Source organism: Epinephelus moara, chromosome 3 (assembly GCF_006386435.1).
Source record: "Epinephelus moara isolate mb chromosome 3, YSFRI_EMoa_1.0, whole genome shotgun sequence".
Classification (NCBI taxonomy): domain Eukaryota; kingdom Metazoa; phylum Chordata; class Actinopteri; order Perciformes; family Serranidae; genus Epinephelus; species Epinephelus moara.
This window is the reverse complement of record NC_065508.1, coordinates 1384130-1405997: the sequence shown is the minus strand read 5'-3', so window position 1 is coordinate 1405997 and position 21868 is coordinate 1384130. Positions and strand designations below refer to the sequence as shown.

Genomic DNA, 21868 nt, shown 5'->3' with positions numbered 1-21868 from the left:
ACGTGGTCAATCTATGTGAAACTGCACATAGGCATTGAGGACTGGCATAGGTAGAAGGTGACAAAGCTACCAATGGCTGTGGACTAGTCTAAATCTTAAGCTGTTTTCTGTTTGACAAAATCTCTTCTGTGAAATGTTGAGTTGATTCACACGTTGGCAGACCTGGTTGGTACCACAGAAGATCAGTAACAATGTTTTGTTTTTTTCAGACATTTTTTTGACATATTTTGGAAATTTCATTAATTTTTTTTTAGTTTTTCAGACATTTTATCAACATTTTTTTCAGGCATGTTATTAATTCCATTATTGATAATAATGATTTTATTAATCTTAATAATGTGCCCCTCTATGTTGTGCTTCACAGTTGAAGTAATAACCCGTGCAGCATCCTTCTTCACTCAGTATGGAAGGCTATCGTATGTGATTCAGTCGGCGCTGTCATCGTACAGTTGCAGACAACTTGATGTTGTTCCCACGCTCATCAGATCCATGTTGCACAATGTAGCTGCAGTAAACCTGTAGGAGTGCTAAAGTCTCTCAGTCTGTAGGAGGGTTTGTACAATGCCAACATTTTCCCCTGGTGACTGGGCTGGATAAATCCTTGATGTAAAACCTTATAATTCCTATATCCGATATATCAGCGAGTGTTCATGCAGAGTGAAACCAGTGACGGTAAATGAGCACATCATGACTCCGGCCTCAGACTGATTCCAGAGAACCAATAAAACCAGTCTGTTGTGTAAGCTGAGAGGCTGCAGATGCCACAGGCTGGTGTTACTCTGCAGGAGCATTCACACACACTGAGACATGAACTAACATCAAACTGTTAGCATGCAAATATCTGTCACACTGAGGCTGATCGGAAGCTCTCTGACACAGGACCTGATTCAGGTCTTTCTTTTTCATGATTCACAGCAAAACATCTGGAGCTGCAGCCTGCACGGAAAATATGACACTGCTAATGAAATATTCCAGATAAAACAGGGTTACATACACCATTCAGGCCAACTGGTAACATGAGCAGGAAGGAGTGATTCTGTACTCTGCTGTTATGTAACTGTGGGGAGTAGAGAGTACAAGCCTGCTTTTATTCTTAATGCTGTTTTGAAAAGGAAAGTTCTAATACAGTTTTAATTAAATAAGGATCAAGTTGTAAAAGTACAAATACCACAGTCCAAAAATACTCAGCTCAGCCACCAGAAGGAAATGTTGGCCTTGTACGTTTCTGCAAACCACAGATAAGTTATGTTTGTACATTTCATATCAACGTTTGTAAAGTGACATGAGCTGACTGTCATCAGGAGGTGGAGGCGATGGTGGATGGTGTGACACCTCGGAGAGACTCCTGCCGAGCTGCGGACCACTGCTTCCAGCAGCTTTTTAGGCACCAAACGTGGGTGGTTTTTACAACTTATTCTCATCCCAACTCGTCAAATACAAATACTTTGTCAGTGGACATGTACGTCCAAATGTGACGCTTCTGATACCCTCCTGCATCTGTTTTAGACGTTCATGAACGGTATTTCATTTAACACTTGTTAGACGCGTTGTGTCTGTGACAAATGTAACGTATCCATGCATATACATGAACTTTGAGGGCAAACTCTGCACCTCTACCTGAGCGTAAGCTGTCCAGTTCCATTCAGTACATTTTCAGCCAAACCATGGTGTTTCTGTCTAAACCTAACCACATGCTCTTGTTGCCAAAAAATTAAGCATTTTACCTCACATTGTAATTTATTTTGAAAAACACTAGTTGCATGTAACGAGCAGAAACTATTCATGTCCTGTGAAAACCAAACTTTATTTCAGTCCAGACCGCAAAAAAATCTTATTTCTATTTGCGATTTGATATTTTGCAGCATTGCTCTGTTCTGGGACCTCCCTGCCCTTCAATGTGCCTACATGTAAAGCCTAAGGCAGAAAGAGCACACCTCTCCACCCTTCCATGCGCCTATGTGGGAAGCCTAAGGTGAAGACAGCATACCTCACCACCCTTCCACACACATATGGAAAAAGCCTGAGGCAAAGAGAGCACATGTAGGCACATGCCCTTCCATGCGCCTACATGGAAAGCCTAAGGCAGGGAGAGCAGCAGCAAACCCCCCCCCGAGAACAGAACAGAGCAGCATCAATGACAAACAGAAATGACATTGATAAGTCAGACACAGCATGAAAAGGAGGAGCTGGGGTGGAGGCAGGTTGCAAAGCAGCTTGCAGAGGAAGCAGCAACAGTAGGAAGCAGTTTAAATAGGGTGCCCTGAATGAGATTTGCTGATTGGTTGCATAAAAAGGAATCATGTGATCAATCAGCCGACTCCCTTCCATCAGTCAGCTGATCCGTCAGTTGACTGGGCTGCTTGCGACCAGCTGATGTAGCTGGGATGTGAGACTGAACTTATGCTTTGCTCAGTTTTGAGAAGACACAATGTGTGTAACAAGTTTAATTAAAACATCTTCCTGTAATGTCCAAAACTGATTCAGGAGGGTGTCTGGAGCACCATATTTAGACGTGCAGATCTACTGACAAAGTGGCAGTATTTGGACGTGGTGGGATGAGAACATGTTGCACCCACACAGACAGTTTGTCTGTGACACATGAGGTCAGAGAGTTTGAGGACAGGTGTTGCAGTTGATTCTGGCAAGTTTCAAATTCTCTTTTTCACTGTATGTTCTGTACAATTCTTTGTTCTGGTGGAAACAGTTTAATCTGCCGTCACTCGTTTATCACTAATCAGGACAGTTTGGATAAAACAGTATTCAGTGTTTGCTCAGCGTACCGAGGTAGAGCGGGGAGTTCTTCCTGCTGGCGTAGTCATCGATGTAGGAGATGCCGAAGGGCTGGATGGGGACGGCTCCGATACCCAGCAGCAGCTGACCCAGCAGCAGCAGAGGGTACATCCTATCCTGGACGTGGCTCTCATGCTGGCTGCAGCTCTGATTGGATGATGAGGTGGCGAGGGTGCTCTCTGATTGGCAGAGGCTGGAGTTAAGACTGGAGGCTGTTGGGAAACAGAGGGGGAGGTGAGTGTTAATGTCCCAGCACTTTGTTCTGGCCCACATTGCTTCCATCAGTCAGAGTCACTAGTTGGTCAAATAATGTAAAGTTGATCCAGAGGGCGGGGCCACAGGACACGTCACAATCAGAAGAGTGTATCGTCCCTACAGAGGGCCGTGCAGGACTCCTCAGACTGTCATTTAAGCATGTAAGGTTTATGAACTGAAGTATGTGTAACGTCTGATAAAAGTCAGAGCCTCACCAAACTTATTAGGATTCATCATCTGAGGGTCATGAATGGCTGAACCGAATTTCATGGCAATCTGTCTGATAGTTGTTGAGATATTTATCTTTAGAAGTCCTGAACCTGGTCTCACTCAGAAGTCGTCACCAGTCAGTCAGTGACTTCTGGCGTCAGACACCAAAGAAGCTGTTCTTTCACATCTGTATGATGCGTAGCCGGTCACCATTATGTTTCATGACGTCTGGCGGCGTCAAGGGGAAATGCTGCAGGACGGCAATGAAAGTTAAGGCGGCAGAATTCCGAGGAAGCCAGGTGGGAGGCGTGGTGGATGGGTCTAACAACCACCGACAGGCAGAAGTTGACACGTTTGGTCATTAACATGTGACGTCCACATATGACGTCCAAGGTACCCTGGGTGTGTTGGTTGTTGACGTTCTGGGACGCCGTGTCAACTTCAGCCTGTTACATGCATTGTCTGTTTTCAAAATACACTTCTGTTTTCACAGGAAATGTACAATTTGATACAGTCTCTTTCAAAATAAAAGCACTACGTCGGTACAACACCACGAATTGATGTTTTGTTTTCCTTCAACAACACACACGTGGTTGGGTTTAGGAAAAAAGAACAGGGTTTGGCTTTACAATCTTACAGGAAGTGAACAGCGGCCACCTGGGTGAAAGACCATCTTTGTTAGACCCACCCACCACCCTTCCCGTCCACCCTACTTGGACTTCCGCCACCTTAACTTTCATTGTTGTCCCTCCACGTTTCCCCCTGATGCTGCTGGTCTGGCTGAATATCATGCCTGTGTGAAAGGACGGCTTTTTTTGTCGCTGTCAGTCACTGACCAAGCGCTGGTTTTTGACAACTTCAGAGTGGGACCAGCTGCATCATATGGAAACGCCTGACGTTGCTTCCAGTGTTGGTATCACATGCTGAAGGGGTGTGACATAGTGTATATGATGACCTGAGGATGAGACCGTGTTGTCGACCACTGAATGCCCTCTTCTCTGACAGTTTCCCACTTGCCTCCTCCATTGTCTCTTTCTGATCTGTGGAACATGACACGCCCACTGATGATGAGGTGCGCTAACTGGAAGATTTGCTCATTCTGCTGACAGGGAACCAGAGGCTGGGCAGGATGTGTGTGTGTGTGTGTGTGTGTGTGTGTGTGTGTTTGATCTCACAGCTGATGCGGTCCGTGTACTCGTACAGTCCTCCCAGGAAGTGTGGCAGTGCCATCAGCAACGAGGCCAGGCAGGCCAGCAGAGCTCCGCCTCCAATGTACCGAGGCCGATGGACTCGACTTCCAAAGAAACTCACAAACACGATGAGGACCGTGTTCCCCACCTGGACACACACAGCGACACACAGTCACACCAACAGCCCGTGCAGCGTGACGACGACAGTGATGAGAATTAAGTAGAATGTAGTTGTCCTGTGAAATTATCACGTCACACAAATATATCGCAGCATTTCTCTCTATAAACCAAGTTTGATTTAAAAACACTGTATACATGTCAGAAAACATGTGTTTGGTGATACTACAGGAGGGCAACAGTTCCTACAAAACGACCACCATATTAAGATGGAAAACACACATGATTTAACATCTTTGTTTCGGCGTATACCTCATTCTTCAGTATGCAAACACACACATGCTAAACACGTCATGACACTGCAGATATATTTCTCAGGAGAGTGACCTCACAGAAAACACTGAGATCTTCCTGGTGTTCAACTCGACTGCAGACTGCTAGTTTGGAAACCCGAGTATTCATCCTGAGTTAAACAGGTTTTTGAAAACAAAAGAAGTAAAGAAAAAGTGCTGGTGGAAAGTTTCCTCTTAAAACTACACTTAACAAACACTCAGTGGGAGATCTGATTGGCAGGAAAGCGCAGCAGCAGTGATGTAAACAAAGTGCAGGAAGTGTCCTGCACTGACCTCGTTGAAAGCAGCCAGGAGCCCTGACTTCTGGCTGGAGAGGCCGTAGCGTCTCTCGATGGTGGAGATGGAGCTCTTCATGTAGCCCGACACCAACAGCTGCGCCAGCTGCAGCAGGCTGTGGCAGAACACAAAGAACTGCAGAGAGGAAGAAGGAGAAAAAAGGGAGATGAGTAAAAAGACCCAACATGGCCGACAGGTTTGACTCTGCAGGTATCAGTGTAATTTCGAAACCAACAACTAATAAGTGACTTATGACACAGTGAACTCATCAGAGTTTCATGACACGACCTGTCGTGAGGAAACATTGGCCTCAGAGAACAATTCCAGGATGGACTTGAGGAAGTGAAGTTACAGACAACAGAGGAATCTGCTCAGCTGAAAGCAACAAAGCCTCTCAACACAAGTTCCACTGAAAAGAAGTGACTAACTCTTGTTTCTGTCAGCAGGTTTCTCTTCTTCCAGGGAAACATCAACTGTCGAAGGATTGAAGGCAGTCAGACTGTTGGTGTTCAGCAACTTCGTGCTGCTAAACATGGCTGTTTTCCTGGACAATGTTGCCACTTGTCCAGCAGCACTTGTGCCACCCAACATAATGTTTCTAGTAATTTCATGCTGCCAAACTTTTGTGTTTCTAATAACCCATCATCTCTTTCCATCCACTGAACATGATCTTTGTCTGAACGTAACAACACATTAAAGACAGCTGTTGACGTATCTGCTTCATAATAACGCGCAAATTAACAAATCAGTTGTTTGCAGAAACGTACAAAGCCAAAGTTTTTCTTGCATTTGGGTCGTTGATCCAGAGCCACATTTTATCGAGTGGTTCAAAGTTCTGCTGTGTGGTTTTATATCAAGTTATACAACACAGTAACAGATTCAACATGTTTCATTATCTTAGGTCTGATCTTATCTTGTGCCCCTTTTAAAACACTGTTAGCAAAGTTTTCCCTTTAAGAAACACGACAGATACACATGACACGGTGGGTTTCGAACTATATGTGACATATTGTGCTGCTTATCCGTCTGTACAGAGATGAATCTGGAATCTTTCTAAATTTCAGGCAAAAAAAGCCTCAAATGATCAAATTTACATAAAAATTGTTTTTATTTTGTGAAAATTCAAATTTTTTTTCTGATTTCTTGCTCAAAACGTTTGGCCTTTTTTACTCCAGTTAAAAAATATCCTCCCAGTAGACAGAGAGACAGAGAGACAGTATTTCCCTTTAAAACCAAACACATGTAGAATCAGTTGTTTCTAATCATCAAACGCTGGATGTGAAGCAGAGACGAACCTTGATGCTGTTGAAGGGACTCCGGGATCGGGCAGGAGGTGATGACCTCATGGGGTCAGAGTTCATGTTGAGGTCGTTGGCGCCCATGATTTAAGTTTTCACCACGCAGAGACAGAAGAGGAAAACTAAACCTGTAAAATACAAACACAGGTCAAACTCACACTCTCTGATATCACCTCGGAGGATTTACTGCAGTCACAAAGTACATGTCAACACCCACACTCTGATCATGTGACTGTTTAACACATTAACTTTTATATCTTAAGTATCAAACTTTGAACACAAACACAGCGTGAACCATGAACACACGCTGAGCTGCACAGCATCACACACTCTTCATGTTCATGCTGCGTAAACAGCTTTGTGCGAGCATAAAGAAGGTACGGGCATGTGCTGCGTGTTTACACAGAGAGAGGCGGAGGGAGATAAGGCGAGAGTTAAAACTGCTGGCGGTGGAAGGACTGAAGCTTAGATGGAGGCCAACAGGAAAAACACTGCAGGGTTAAAAACAAGAGAGGGAAAATGTTTTTATGGTGGTTAAACACACAACAGCTCCGAGACACCATTCAAGCAAGTCATGGATGAAGCTCAGCAGTTTCACACACAGCAGAAACACTCCACAGTCACAGTTTAGGAAACAAGGTAAAAAAAACTTCTGTCGAGCAGCTGATGGAATATTTATATATTTATTATTTATATATTTCTAATTACTTATTTTTACTTTACTCTGTCAGCTCCACCAGACAAAGAAGACGAAGAAGAAGAAGAAGAAGAAGAAGAAGAAGAAGAAGAAGAAGAAGACAAAGAAGATGCATTAAATGGAGAGCTGTCAGAGCAAGGAAGTCACCCTTGGACTGGCACCCTGAGCAGTTGGAGGTTTGGTGTCTTGCTGAAGGGCACCTCAGCAGTGCCCAGGAGACAAACTGGCATCTCTCTGGCTACCAGTCCACACTTCATGCTTGGTCTGTACGGAGACTTGAAGCGGTGACCCTCAGGTTTCCAGCCCAAGGGCCCCTGGACTGAGCTACTGCCGCTAACTCGCTCTCCTCCTGCTGATGACATCACAGATTTGTTGTTCACGATGTAACGACAGGCTGCGTCCTTTGACACTACTGAGTCCTTTCATCACGACGATGTTTCTGGAAAGATCTCTGTTTGTCCCAAACACGTTTCCTGTTGTTCCTGGGACGATGGGACAGAGGAGCGGAGGGTGCAGGAAGGGGTGTAGGGGTGGAGAAGGTCTTTAAGGTAGGAGGGGGCCTGGTTGTGAAGTGCTTTGTTGGTAAGTTGGGGGATTTTGGATTGGATACGGTATGTGGTCACGGGAGCGGGTGTGGGTGAGGAGGCGGGCAGCAGAGTTCTGGATATACTGAAGTTTATTTAGGAACTTGGAGGTTGAGCCGTAGAGGAAACTGTTGCTGTAGTCGATTCGAGATGTAATAAAAGCATGAATGAGAGTTTCAGCTGCAGGGAAGGAGAGAGACGGGCGGAGGCGGGCGATGTTTTTGAGATGGTAGAATGCTGATTTGGTGACTTGCTTGATGTGTTGGTTGAAGGAGAGATTGCTGTCAAAGATGACTCCAAGGTTGAGGCAGTGGGGGGAGGGGGAGAGGGTGGAGTTGTCGATAAAGAGATGGAAGTCTTTGGCTGCCAGGGTGAGGGAACTTGGACCAGTTATGAGTAAGTCTGATTTGTCGTAGTTGAGTTTGAGGATATTTGTTTGCATCTAGTGTCTGATATCAGAGAGACAGTTTGAGAGGTGATGGCTTTGGTGGAGATGTAGAGCTGGATGTCGTCAGCGTAACAGTGGAATCGGAGGCCGTGACGACGGATGATGTGACCGAGGGGGAGGAGGTAGAGGATATTCAGTCTGATAAACACGTTGATCATGTTAGTGCAGGGCAGAGCTTTACATCTGTCCCACAGACGACAGGCCTACACACTTATAAACAGCTCCTGGAAGAAGATCAGCTCTGCACTCTTTCACGTAAATAGCCTATACCATGCTTGTTAGGGTTGCTTAGCAACCTTAGAAGCAACCTGCCGCAGCGCTTTTGAAAGCCGGCACAGAAAAGGCACTTGGCACCTGACCTCGCGTTTTCTAGCCAGTTAAAGATGCTGCGTGTGCACGGCCCCTCAGTCTGGACATCTGCGCTGTAGCCTGAGACGTGACAGAACAACATCCGTCAGTGATGTCATCTGATTTACTGATTGGCTGATGGCAGTCAAAAGGAAAATTGGCAGGTACCAACGTGCGGCTGATGAATCGAAAACATCCCTAAATATGTGTTTTTGTGATTTGCTCACAAACTTAAGTCAGTATCAAACAGTTTGTGTATATTTATGGCTGTATCTTAATATCTGTGTCTTCCTTCACATCGTGCGGCGCTGTCTCGTGATTATTTCTGGATTTGGGCTGAATTGTTTTGTTTTTAACGGCAAAACAGAGAGAGGAGATAAAAGAGGTGGAGACGAACCTCCAGAGAGGAAGAGATTTCTTATCAGCGGAGGAATGTCAGCAGAGTGAAATCAAAACAAGACGACCTTCAACACACTGAGCCACAGCAGAGAGCCTGAGGTGAACACACTGACGCCGTCGCTGTTTGACGCCCTGAGAATAAGAACAGGCTGTTTGTTGTTAGAGACTTGTCTGGTTGTTTGAGCTAGTCGAACTTGTTGTTGTTATTATCAGCATGACGGTGATGTCAGACTGCAACGTCTCTGTTGGATGGATCACATTTTGTAAAGACATTCATGTTCCCCTCAGGATGAACCACACTGACTTTGATGACTTGTTCTCTGGCGCCACCTGCAGGTTCAGCTTTGTGGTTTTGAGTCTCCACATCTGTTGGATGGATTGTGATGAAACATGATTCATCGTTCATGTTCTCCTGAGGACGATCCGTCATAACTTTAGTGATCCTCTGAGAATTCCTCCAGCGCCATCATCAGGTCAAGATGTTCATGTATTTAATACTTTGGTTTATGACCAATCAGGCTGTTCACACACACTGTTTGTACGTTTTCCTACAAATACGAATGCACCAAAATTCGTACATATCCCACGTAATCATAAGTCAGTACTTTGTACATAACCCACATATTTTGGAAGGCTGTGATCATGTGACCAGTGACAGGAGTAAAGACGGAAGTGGTCTCAGGTGGTCTCTAGGGGGGCAGGTGGTGGATGGGTCGCAAAAATACAGGAGCAATGTATGGGTAAAAAAAATAAAAAATTGGCACTATCGTTGTTTAATAAACAGCGACGGGTCACTAAAAATACACCTTTGTTTGGCGGCGAAGGAGAGACAGCCATGACTTGTTAAATCACAGCCAGTTTAGTAGTTTGTTGGTGTTGAAGTGCAGCTCAGCAGGCGTCTCTCCACCCAACATCCCCTCGACCTCCCGATGACATCGTTCATATAAAATATATGAAATGTGCAAATGAAACATATTTGTGCTTTGCAGAACATTTTCCTCTGGCGACAGGTAGACTAATATTTTTGATAAAGTGTTTTAGCAGCCTCTAGTGGCCATGAGAGGAGCTGCAGTGTGTTTTCTCTCTGACAGCATTACAACCTCACAAATTTAACTGACGGACTGTTTTTTGTCAGCCGGGGTGCTCATGTGTCAGAGACTCATAGTATTAAATGTGGTGTTCCTCAAGGAAGCATTCTTGGCCCAGTTTTGTTTTCGTTATATATGCTTCCACTTGTAAACATTAGTAGCCATCACTGTGTTAATTACTACTTTTATGCAGATGACACACAGTTGTATGTCTCTGTCACACCAAATGCCCCTAATGCACTGCATGCTCTCGTTGCCTGTCACGCTGACATTAATGGGTAAAAACTTTTTAGAGCTAAATGAAGAAAAAAATAACAAAATAATTCTTTTAACTGAACCAAAAGCAGCAAGAAAAACTGCACTCAGTCACTCTTTATCTGGCTTTTAATGTGGAGTAACATTACAGTCTGGATATTTAAGTTTTAACCATTAATTTTTACCTACTTTTATTTCTCCTGCTCATTTTTATTCTATTTTATGTTTTGTTTTTTTACTCTTTTTTTATTCTGTGGAGTTTTAATCATCTGTTTTGTAAGTTTGTTCTGTTTTGGTTGGTTTGTGGTTTTAAAAAGAAATTAGTTTTGTGTCTGTCTCGTCCTAATTTTGCCATGTGAAGCACTTTGGGCTGCATGTTTGTATGAATGATGGAAACTGAGGTGTTTTTCTGCTTCTGACAGTCACTCTGTTTTTTCAGTGGTCCTGAAAAAGTACCATCCAGTAAGCTGACTGTGTCTCTGCGGAATGAAGAAGGAATCTGACTGCTGCATCGTCATCATAATCATCATCACTTGGTGAAGCAAACCAGAGCTCGTCTGATGTAGTTCAGCTCCACGTGGTCTCAGTTCATCACGACTGACTGAGTGAATGTCGCTCCAGAAGATAAAGTGAAATCATGTTTAAGACATTTTAACATTTTCAAACCCAGCAGAGCGACGGTGTCTCTGTCAGACTCAACGCCTCGTGCTATGACATTTTATTATTTGTCTCAACAGGAGCACAAAGCTGCAACCTACTGCAGGATGTTTTTCAAATGTACCTATAGACATGCAGAGAGGAAACACAACCTCAACACAGCAGCTGCTTTCAGTCATCAGTCACAGCTGTCAATAAATCAGCTTCATTCTCCTGAAGCTCTGCACAGTTTGACTTCAGTTTGCAAAGTGAGAGAAGAAGCAGCACAGACTCTCCTGCTTTCACCAACCAGCTCTGCTGAAGCAGCTCAGTCCCCTTACTCCCATTACTCCCATTAGTCCCAGTAAGAACAGTGAAATGATTCAGACTCACTGTGAAAGCAGCAGCTCGTGTCAGTTCCTCTGATTTCCCTCGCAGTGTTTCAGTAAAGCTCCGTCAGTAGCTGACAGTCCTCTCAGCTGCCCCACACTGAGCAGGAGGAGGAGGAGGAACAGCCGATCTGTCAGTAGCTGAGAGTCCTGCAGCTCTGTTGCCCCACACACTGAGGAGGAGGAGGAGGAGGAGGAGGAGGAGGGAGGATTGGAATTTGAACTCTGGCTGTTAAAGGCAGGAATCTGAGAAACTCAAGCTGGTCCAGTTGCACTGTGGGTAATGTAGGCACCAGGTTCAGACAGTGAAGAAGAATGTGTGTGTGTGTGTGTGTGTGTGTGTGTACTAGAACAGATCCTGATCCTGTGTTTTTAATTTCTCATCATGATCTTTGATTTTTTTTATTTTTAATTTCTTTACTGCACATTTGTATTAAAGGCTCTCGAAGTCTTCCTAAGCTTGAAAACTTTTTGTCACATACAGCAAACATCTCCTCACGGTCCGCTAGCTACATGTCCTCTGAATATGCTGTGAAAAAGTCCGGTCTCTGTAGGCAGCCCAGGCTCCGCAAATACATTTGTGTCCAGGCTGCACCAACCAGCCAGCGTGAGACCAGCGAAAGCAAGCACACGCATATGAACGCTGTGCCCAGAGAGGCAGTTAGAGCTACAGGCTACAATGAGGCTAAAAGGCGAGCTTGCTCCGTTGTGTTTGATAACATTATTGAACGTAAACAGAAGTGAAGTGTTTTTGTTGCCATGTGCGGAGCCTGGGCTGCCTACAGAGACCGGACTTTTTCACAGCATATTCAGAGGACATGTAGCTAGCGGACCGTGAGGAGATGTTTGCTGTATGTGACAAAAACTTTTCAAGCTTAGGAAGACTTAGAGAGCCTTTAAAGTTTGCCCAAAACTGCTGTGAAATTCAAATTTAAAAAGAATATTTATTATTTTAGTGATGCATTCATCAAACTTGAAGTCATTTACAATTATTATTTTCTCTCTTCAGACTCTGTTCAGCTGCTTTGTGTGTCGACACCAAAGATTCAGGGCAGCAGCTTCATCTTCCATAACATAAACCATGATGAACTTACATATACGCCACCAAAATGATTAATTATGCCACTTCAGTCCACTGTAGTTCAGAGGAAAACATTGTGAAGTTGTTGTTTTTTTTAACATGCATTTTTATCAAGGAGTTTTCCACACGTCCTCTCAGCTGGCCAGCGTGTGTTTGTTTTTAACTAAAGAATAAAATGATATATTATGTGAAACTATAAGAATCCATCTTACTGCTGTGAAACTAGTGTGTTTCTATATTTTAACATGTATAAAAGAGTTGAACCTTGCTCCTGCTCCTCGGCCGAACTACCACAAAATGCTGTTTCATATGTGAGGATCAGAGCTCAGTGATGAAGACGAGATCAAATCTGATGGAAAAAACATTAGTTTAAAAAACAAAGTTTCCTTGTCGGAAAGATTAAACATTAAAACAACATCAAGGAGTTCATGTACAAACCTCACCTGAACTAATGTGTCCTGTTGTTTTCTACTGTGACGTGAACGAAGGCAAAACACACCAAAATAATTTAATAACATGAAACAATTATTATTTTCACCAGTAATCTGGTTATGTTTTTCATTTTTCTTTAAAACATCAGAAAACAGTGAAAAATGTTCATCTTCCTTCAGCACAAAGTGATGTCATCAAATGTTTGTTTATTTTGACCAAAAGCCACAAATTAATAATAATATAACAATAAAGATCATTTTCATGACTAATCTGCTGATTATGTTTTTGACTGGTGATTAAAAATACTCATCAGCTGTTCGTATATTCCAACCTGAAGCCTTGAAATGTTTAATTTACATATATGATTATAAAAGCAGCAAAATCTCACAACTGACCACTGAATATTAGAAATGAATCAACAACAACAAAACAATAACAGACAGTTGCTGATCAAGTTTCTTTCGATCGATTAATTGATGAATGAAAATGACAGAGCAGAGGGAATGTGTGGGGGCGTGACGTCACGTGACGTCAGCTGATGGTAAAACACACTTTTTATTTTATCTCATGACTTTTTGCTGAAAACTGGAAACAAACTGATGGAAAGTTTCTTCATGATGAAGCTGAGCTGACGGTGACGTCATGTGACCAGCAGGTGGCGCCAAAGTCAACTCAAATGATCTCGTGTCATGTTTCCTCTGCATGTGTCTGACAGCTGAGGGTACTTTCAGATTATTTCACATAAAAACACCAGGTCAGTTTATATTTGATATAATAAATTATATTTAGATGCATTACATAAAACCACACACTGTTCGAGGTGAAGTCGAGGCTCACACTCTGGAGACGTGCACGGATGATTTAAATGTCTGAGCTGCAGATGAACCTTCACATGTTCACAATAAGGACCGTGGGTTTTGTCTTCCGTTACGCACCGTGCAGTATGAACAGGACCAATGTTATTTGTTATATGTGAGTGTTGTGTCAGGACGTGTTCTCATCTCAACCTGTCACATACTGACACTTTGTCAGTGGACACACACGTCTAAATATGACGCTCCAGTTCCCCCCTGCACCAGATGTGGACGTCACAGGACAGTGTGTCAGTCCCTTTTTTCAGGTTCATTTCCTGAGCGTCTGGAACAGTTTCAAAATTTACAAAGTTTAGTGTCAAAAATGCCGTCAGAATCTGGCATCACACATCTACAGGGAGCAAATCACCTGAAAACTTTAAATCACAGCCGTCATGCAAAGTGTTCTTCTTCCTCATTATTATAGCTAACGTTACTGCGACCTGCACGCTGTAATGTTTGAGGTGCATCTGCTGAAAAGTGATGTTTGAGAAAGTCCTCTCATCTCTCGTCAGGATGGCGTCTAACGCCAGCGCCAGCTGATGCAGAATACTGACAACAGGTGATATTTTGTTGGTTTTAAGTTGTGTTGCTAAGTAACCAAAATTCAACGTCTTTCCAAATGTTTCATGCCAACGTTATTTCAACGTAGCATAATGACATTTAGTTGTCAGCTATGGAGAACAAAACCCTGTGTCTGCAAAACATCAACACGTTGTGTTCACAACAACATGTTAATGTTTTCAGACGTTAAGTCAGTCCAAAGTCCTTCTGACAACAATTTCACGTCTCTGTGACGGTGACTCGCTGTTAGTGGACTGTTTTTGCAGTGAGGTTCATTTATATAGAGAGGGGCCGACTTTGGGCCAGACGCAGGCAGTTTACCTCATTTAAGTATGTATGAAGAGCAGAGGGGCCTGAGATGCTGTTTGCTTGGCAGCACAGTTGGGGGTGCATTTTACTCTCTGAGGGCTGAATTCACAAAAGGATTGCGTGGCTTTTGCGGCCACTAAACCGGTAAAAAAGGAGCAAACAGATCCCGTCTAATTCACAAAGCACACGCAGAGGCTGAAATGCTCCAAGCAGATTGCGTCTCGGTGCTCTGGTGTTATTTGCACGTATTTAAATGAGGTAATATGCATATATTTGGCGGAAAAATTGCCCCTTTCTATGCAAATGAGCCTCATTGATAAACAACGTCTAATTCACTAACACCAGCGCTAATAGCCACACGCAGTTTGAGTGAAGTAAATAACGTCTTTAGAAAGCTGGTGCAAACTGGGCGCTCCTCTGTGGAAGCCTCTCGCCCAGACTTTCCAGTGATCGTGGCAGCAGTGATCGTCTGTTAAATCAGTCTGTAAATAATATTTTGACATTATTATTATAATCATTATTACTTTAATGGCATCCGAAGATATTGATGCGTTGAACAGGTGACAGTCTGCGGTCGTTCTCAAAACGCACTTCTGTCACGCACTTCAAAAGCAACTTTCAATAATTTATTTTACGAAACGGGGGAAACAAACGTGAACAAAAACGGTTCCATAATTCATATTAAATTCAAAAGATAACGAAAAAACAGCTACAAGTGAGAGGGAATAGTGATAAAGTGGTCAAACTTGGTCAAATCCACAGCCTCAACCCATCCGACACTGTTAGACTGACTCACCAGCAGACATCACTACATGAGGGTATACAGTATTCAGTACTTTGCCAAACAGTCTAATTAGCCTAACTAATACCAGCGCTAATAGCCACACGCAGTTAAGTGAAAAAAAAATAACTTTGCCATGTGGCTTATTGCAATCAGGGGCAAATCAGGGGCAAACTGCACTCAGCTGCCAAACTTTGTGGGCGTGTTTGCGCTGGTATATCATTAGCGCAATATCCTTTGTGAATAGGACGTTAAGACGGAGCAAACTGCGGGTGCAAATGAAGTGTCATTCAAGGTGCTATCAGCGGCCGCAGTTCATTCTTTGTGAATTCGGCCCCGAGTATCTGAGAATTTCTCAGTTTCCTCTTGTCTCATTTGTGCTGGTTTTGTGAATTCGTCCAACAGTGTTTGTGACCTCCATATCAGTAGTTGTGACATCACAACACCCTGCAGGTGTGTCCAGGTGTTCAACTGAGAGAAACTTTCCTCCTTCAGAGGACTGAACTCAAACAGACATCAGTCTGCAGAGTGAAAAAACTTTAACCGCTGGGACATCACAGCCAACTCTGTCATGGGACTCCTTATTCTCACTCCTAAGTCATTAATAGGAGTCTCTTCTCTTCTCTTCTCTTCTCTTCTCTTCTCTTCTCTTCTCTTCTCTTCTCTTCTCTCTTCTCTTCTCTTCTCTTCTCTTCTCTTCTCTTCTCTTCTCTTCTCTTCTCTTCTCTCGGGTTTGATCAGAACAGAAAGATAAATAAAGTGTGAAACACATCAGATCAGATCATCGGCCACTTTCAGAAACTTTTCACCAAACAGACAGAGAGACGTAAACTAAACTGAATCCAGCTCCACAGCTGCAGTGAGATCTTTATGTCCATGATGTTAGATCCTTCATGTTGCCTCCAGATGTCACATCTGCTGATGCTACTGTGATGAAGCAGAGATGATGCAGAGTAATTGTTGGGTTTCTGTTTACAGCCACCAAAACATGTCTGACATGAAGCCCTGAAACTGAAACCAGAAGATTTTGTGGCCAATTAGAGAAACTTAAAAACACGCAGGGATGGTTTTTCTGCTGTTTACAACATTTTCCACAACTTCCTGTTGGAGTTCCCAGACACTCAAGAACAAACTGGAGGTTTTCACTGGCTGAGAACACAAAGTCACATCTGCTGAGAGTCAGACCTCCCTCAGATCTGCATGGTGATGGACTGATGTGAAAACAGCTGTTGCTGAGTGACTGAGATCTCTCCGTGAGCCTGCTGATGAAAAGAGTTCAGGAGTTAAAGATCACTGAGTTACAACTTCTCTTCACTTTCATGTCATAGTTTGTGTCTCAACACTGAAAATGTTTGCGAAGGATTTCCCATGACGACTCTATGGGAATTCTACGTTTCAAGTCATCAGCCCAGTCGCCAGAGAAAATGTTGGCACTGTACATTTCTGTGAACCACATGTTCATTTTGTACGCATCATACCAGCGTTTCCGAAGTGACGTAGTCCATGAGCTGACTTTGTCGTCAGGAGGTGGAGGATGGAGGATGGAGGATGGACTGACAGCTAGGAGAGACGCCAGCTTAGCTGCAGACGACTATTCAACACCAACAGACAACAAAACTAGTCAACATCATCCTCACTGTGACCTCATCACATGTCCACGTTTGGTCATGGACTTTCCACGTCCACATATGACGTCCATAGTACCCTGGGTGTGTTGGTTGTTGACGTTCTGGGACGCCGTTTCTAGCATTTTTTAGGCACCAAGGCCGCTCTCTCTTTTTTCCTGTCAGCAGAGAGCCACAAAAAGCGATTATTGTTCAGAGACATCGATGTATTTCCTGCGGGTGTAGTGACCCCTAAACTGGGTACTTTAAGCCAGAACATGATCTTCTTCTAACACTAACCGAGCTTCATCTGCCTAAATCTGACCACACGTTAAGCACAGTGCTGCTGAAACTTCTAATGTTAAAAGTTACTTGTGAAAAGTTGAATCAAACTTGAGCAGAGGTGCTGAAGGAGCTCACTGTGTTTGTTTGTGGTTACAAAGTTTGTTGAAACTGTTGCATGTTGGGAGCTCAGGGGACGACACTGCCCCCTGATGGCCCACCAGAGATCATTAATGAGGTCCACTGTGAGCTGCTTCCTTACAAAACACTTATCAACAGTTTCTGATGGTAATTAGTCCTCTGGGAGCTCAGAGAGGCCCAGGACTACATGTTGATCAGAGCTCAGAGGATCGCACTGATTACAGCTGGTAATGAAAGCTCCTGGGATCCTCTCTGACATCCTGTAAGGAACGATCCAACGTTACATCAAACTGTGAAAAAATAGAGCTACAAACATGACGTGCTGACAACACCTGAAGAAGCAAATTCAATCATCAGAAGAGATGTTTGTGTGTTTCTAAAACCACAGATATGTCACATTTTTACTTTATTATGAAGCAGGTCAGTTAAACTCAACAGTCTCACTGCGACCTCGTCACATGTTGACGTTTTGGTCATGGACGCCCACATACAACGTGCAAAGCACCCTGGGTACGTTGGCTATTGACGTTATGGGAAACCAAGAAGTTAAAGTTCTCTTTTTATTTTGAAAGAGACTGTATGCAAACTGTACATTTCCTGTGAAAACAGAAGTGTATTTTGAAAACAGACAATGCATGTAACAGGCTGAAGTTGACACAGCGTCCCAGAACGTCAACAACCAACACACACAGGGTACCTTGGACGCCATATGTGGACGTGGAAAGTCCATGACCAGACGTGGACATGTGACGAGGTCACAGTGAGGACGAACATGTTGAACATGTGGTTCTGTTTAAGCACAAAAAACACTTGGTTATGTTTTGGATCAGGTCCAGGTACCTGGTCTCTGTGACACCATCCTGGCTGGAAAAACAGCGACAGGTCTGGTGTCTTAAAAGCAGCTGGACTTTTCAGTATAAAACACTTGCAGCTGTGTTTGTGTGAGAAATACCAAATATAAATGAATGTAACATGAATCATAATGATGACAAAAACACTCCTGCAGGAGCTGATGAGATGGATCAAGTGTGAGAGGACAGACAGAGAGCGCCTCCCTGTCCGTCGGCCCCTGAACGCCTCACTGCAGCTGTAATTCTATTAACCTGCTGGTCACTGACACACCTGGGAGCTGCGAGGCCTCCAGCACGCTCACTGCAGCCCGTTGATAACACAGGGACCAGACACACATCAGTGTGACACTGTTCAGTCACATGTTTATTAAGAATAGTGACAACAATTAAAACAAATCAGCAGCTTCTTGTTTCAGCTGTCAGAAGAAATAAATATGATAATCAAATATACTTCATGATCACCAGCCAGCTCACACTGCTTCTTGCTTCTTCAAACAACTTAAAAAAAAACTCTTCAAAGGTCAAAGGTCAAGCTGAGGGTAGCAGGTATTTTTTTTCACCCATTCATGACATTTTATTCAAACAGTACATGTTATATGTTAGTCTACAGACAGACAGACAGACAACCGTGCAGCCTCTACATTCACGTTTATTTCTCTCACTGAACTACTGTCCTCATTAACTCACAGTAAAACACACTTTGCTGCAAATAAAATGAATGTGCCTTCACAAATGTCCAGACTCATAAGTCTTTGGGCTGCTGTGAAAGTCGACCTACTTGGGGTAACAAAAAAGTTTGTCTTGAGTGCTTCGGCACAGTAAACACGTGCACACCGATGTAACTAAGCTATAAAGCCACAGAGAGCTCCACAGGTTGAGACCAATGCAAACACATATATATTTATATAAAGTATCTGGGCACAGGAAAGTGCTCAAAGTGCAAAAACAAGATGAATTGTATCATCACAGCAGATACAGATTCCCACCAGCTGTGATCAATCAGTCATCAGGTGCCACTAATTAGATGAGATGAACTCTGATTGTGTCATTCTGTGATGTTTAAAATCTTTTCTCAGAGTTGCCAGAAAAGTCCTGAAACAAAAGTCTTGTGATAATTAAAAAGTAAAGACGCTGCGGGGCGACTGGAGCTGCTGGAGCCTCCTGGTGATTCTGTGTTATTGCTGAGTCTAACCAGAGAAACTTTCCTCCTCACAGGAGCCTGCTGATTGAGTTCAGCTGGTGGTGTGCTGGGAGGTCGGGGTGAGCTCAGGCTTCCCTGCAGAGTTCCTGATGGTACCAATTAACAAAATAGTCACCTTAACAACAGCAAACAAACATCAGTGGTGAAACAGTGAGGTCTTATTTACATGACATTACTCAGCAGGGACGGCCTCAGGGCTCTGACCTCACTAAAGCATCCACAATCTTTTCTTTTATGTTTCTGACCTTTAACTCAAACCATGTTTCCGTTATGTGAGACGGCTCATGAGACTTTAACCATCTCTTTGCCAGATAGAAACACCTACTGACCCTCCAGGTAACCTCACCTACAGTCCTCCGACTGATTCATTACCCCGAGGTTCAGTCTGTGCACTGTGCAAGAAGGACACTCAGGATGTTTGTGACTGTCGAGAAAATGATTCATTGTGTCAGACTTTTTAAAAATCCCTGTAAACATGTCAGTGTGAGTGAAATGGTCCTGCAGTGAATGTGTCACAGTGGGACTAACACACCCAGATCATGTGACTCCCCGGGCTTTGACCCGGAAGTCCAATAGCATTAAATGTGTAAGAGAAGAAGAAGCCGGTAACAACATGGAGAAATCTACATCCAGAGCCGTGACTTTTTGGACGGACCAAATGTACAGAGCTGTAAAGTTGTCCACCATGGTACCAGTTAGCTGCTAGCTAACCGTAGCTAACTTGTTTGTCCATTGTTTGGTCTGTGACGTAATAGGTCAACAGGAAAAAGGTCCAATACTAACAAGCTGAAAGGGGGCATATCTCCACCTATCGTAGAGGAGTCGCACATACTTGGCTCAATGAATGGATTCCCCTCCCGTGCTTGTATACTGGGACAAGGACAGTAGTCCAGTTAGATGTCCTCGTCCAGCTGGGACTGTAGTTCCTCTTCACTGAGCAGGGAAATGCACTGACTGTCTCAGACAAATGGATGGAGCAACTCTTGACCCATCATCTCAGATTCCAAGCACGTCAAACAGCTGCACTCATCAATGACTGTAACTTTGCTACAGTTCCAGTGAAGACTCTGTCACAGAGCCAACGCTGCATGACAACAGATGACCAGCCGAATGGAAGCTAACAGGATCAGAACATTCTCCCCCAGATGGTCAAACAGAGACGGCCCTTCATGCCCTGTTTGTACATAACCCTACAAAAAGTAATGCATCAGAAATTCAATTATAACCCACGTAATCAAGGAGTCTGTGGTCACATGATGAATGTGCAGATGAGAGTGAAGAAGGAAGTAGCATAAAGAGTGAAACTCCACATAAGAACACAGGTTAGCTGGAGACAGGTGCTGTCTAGTCTCTATAAACAGACTCTACATTCAGTGAATGTAGAGTCTGTAGACAAACCCCGGAGATCTTGCCTCCGGAAGAAGAGCGGAAGAGCCCTGGTTTCCAGTTGTAGGCTGTTTGTAGTCCGCGTGATATTGACCAATCACGTTTGAGCTGGCTGCAGTTGTTGCCAGGTTAAACGCTCCGTGTGGTGAACTAACGAGGCGGAACATAATTGGCGTCACTGCAAACTCTGAATCCATTGCAAAGGGTCAGCATATTTACTTAAATATAAATGGAAGTCGGAAACGGAAATTTGCCTCCTCCGCCCAAATCAAACCAGAATGCAAAAATCAGGGGTCTGCCCCCAGAGGCTGTATCGCCGTCTGCCGGGAGTCAGTCGCCGATACAGCCGATGGGTTCCGAGAATGGGTGCCGTCTGGCTGACCAGCAGCATATCATCTGCTTTAGGCGTTGGTGTCTGACTCTGAAATCACCGACAGATCAGTGGTATCTGACAAGTTCGGAACAAGCACAGGCTGGTTGATGCACCGACAAAGCGGTGATACTTGATGAGAACATTTGGGCCAGGCATTACACCGGCCTCCATGTTTTGCCCTGCGGTAAGGCCACAAGTCGTGCAGGTTAAAGTTGTGGTGGCAACACGAGATGATGGCGGGCATCAAAAAGTTGAAGACAGTCATAAAGTGTTCCTTACAAGCAGCAGAAAGGAAGAGTTTATACTAAAGAGTCCTTTGGATTGACGAACACGTCATCAGCAAGCAGCAGTCTGTAGTGAAACACGTCTGAAGGTCAATCCTGAGGACAGACTGTAGAATTATTACATATATTTCTTTTACATTTGGTTTGAAACTGACAGAACTCAAGTTTGACTTTAAAACAAGCAGCTTTTCTTCCTGCAGCCTGTTTAAAAGTTCTTCTGTCTCTTGAAGGTCACATTCACCTGCTGTAAATCATCCTTATATTTGACACCCAGAAACTTTTCTTCAACTTCTCAGCGACACATTTACATTATTCAACAGCAAGAACTGCCGACGTCATCAGTCGCTTCATCAGTGCTGTTTACGGCTCCCAGCTCCATGTTACGTCACCATCGC

General features: G+C 43.8%; 1 protein-coding gene and 1 long non-coding RNA gene across 4 annotated transcripts in view; one reads left to right on the top strand and one right to left on the bottom strand.

Moving 5' to 3' along the window:
• The window catches only part of slco2b1 (solute carrier organic anion transporter family, member 2B1), a 43954-nt gene extending 32441 nt beyond the window's left edge, over positions 1-11513 (bottom strand). Inside the window, exons 1-5 of one of the 3 annotated variants that reach the window (XM_050037526.1) lie at positions 11338-11513; positions 6487-6617; positions 5189-5326; positions 4431-4593; positions 2781-3002 (exon numbers count right to left, since the gene is read on the bottom strand). In XM_050037526.1, coding sequence (XP_049893483.1) covers positions 2781-3002; positions 4431-4593; positions 5189-5326; positions 6487-6573 — 610 coding nt within the window. In that variant the 5' untranslated portion in view covers positions 6574-6617; positions 11338-11513. Of the gene's footprint in view, positions 1-2780; positions 3003-4430; positions 4594-5188; positions 5327-6486; positions 6618-6747; positions 6853-11337 lie in introns of those variants that run through there. The other 2 variants (XM_050037509.1, XM_050037518.1) reach the window with 2 other exon arrangements.
• On the top strand, positions 6856-11342 carry LOC126385866 (uncharacterized). The gene is made up of 3 exons (XR_007569453.1): positions 6856-7128; positions 7221-9438; positions 10748-11342. It is a non-coding gene; the product is annotated as an uncharacterized LOC126385866 (long non-coding RNA).
• Positions 11514-21868: the final 10355 nt, after the last annotated feature.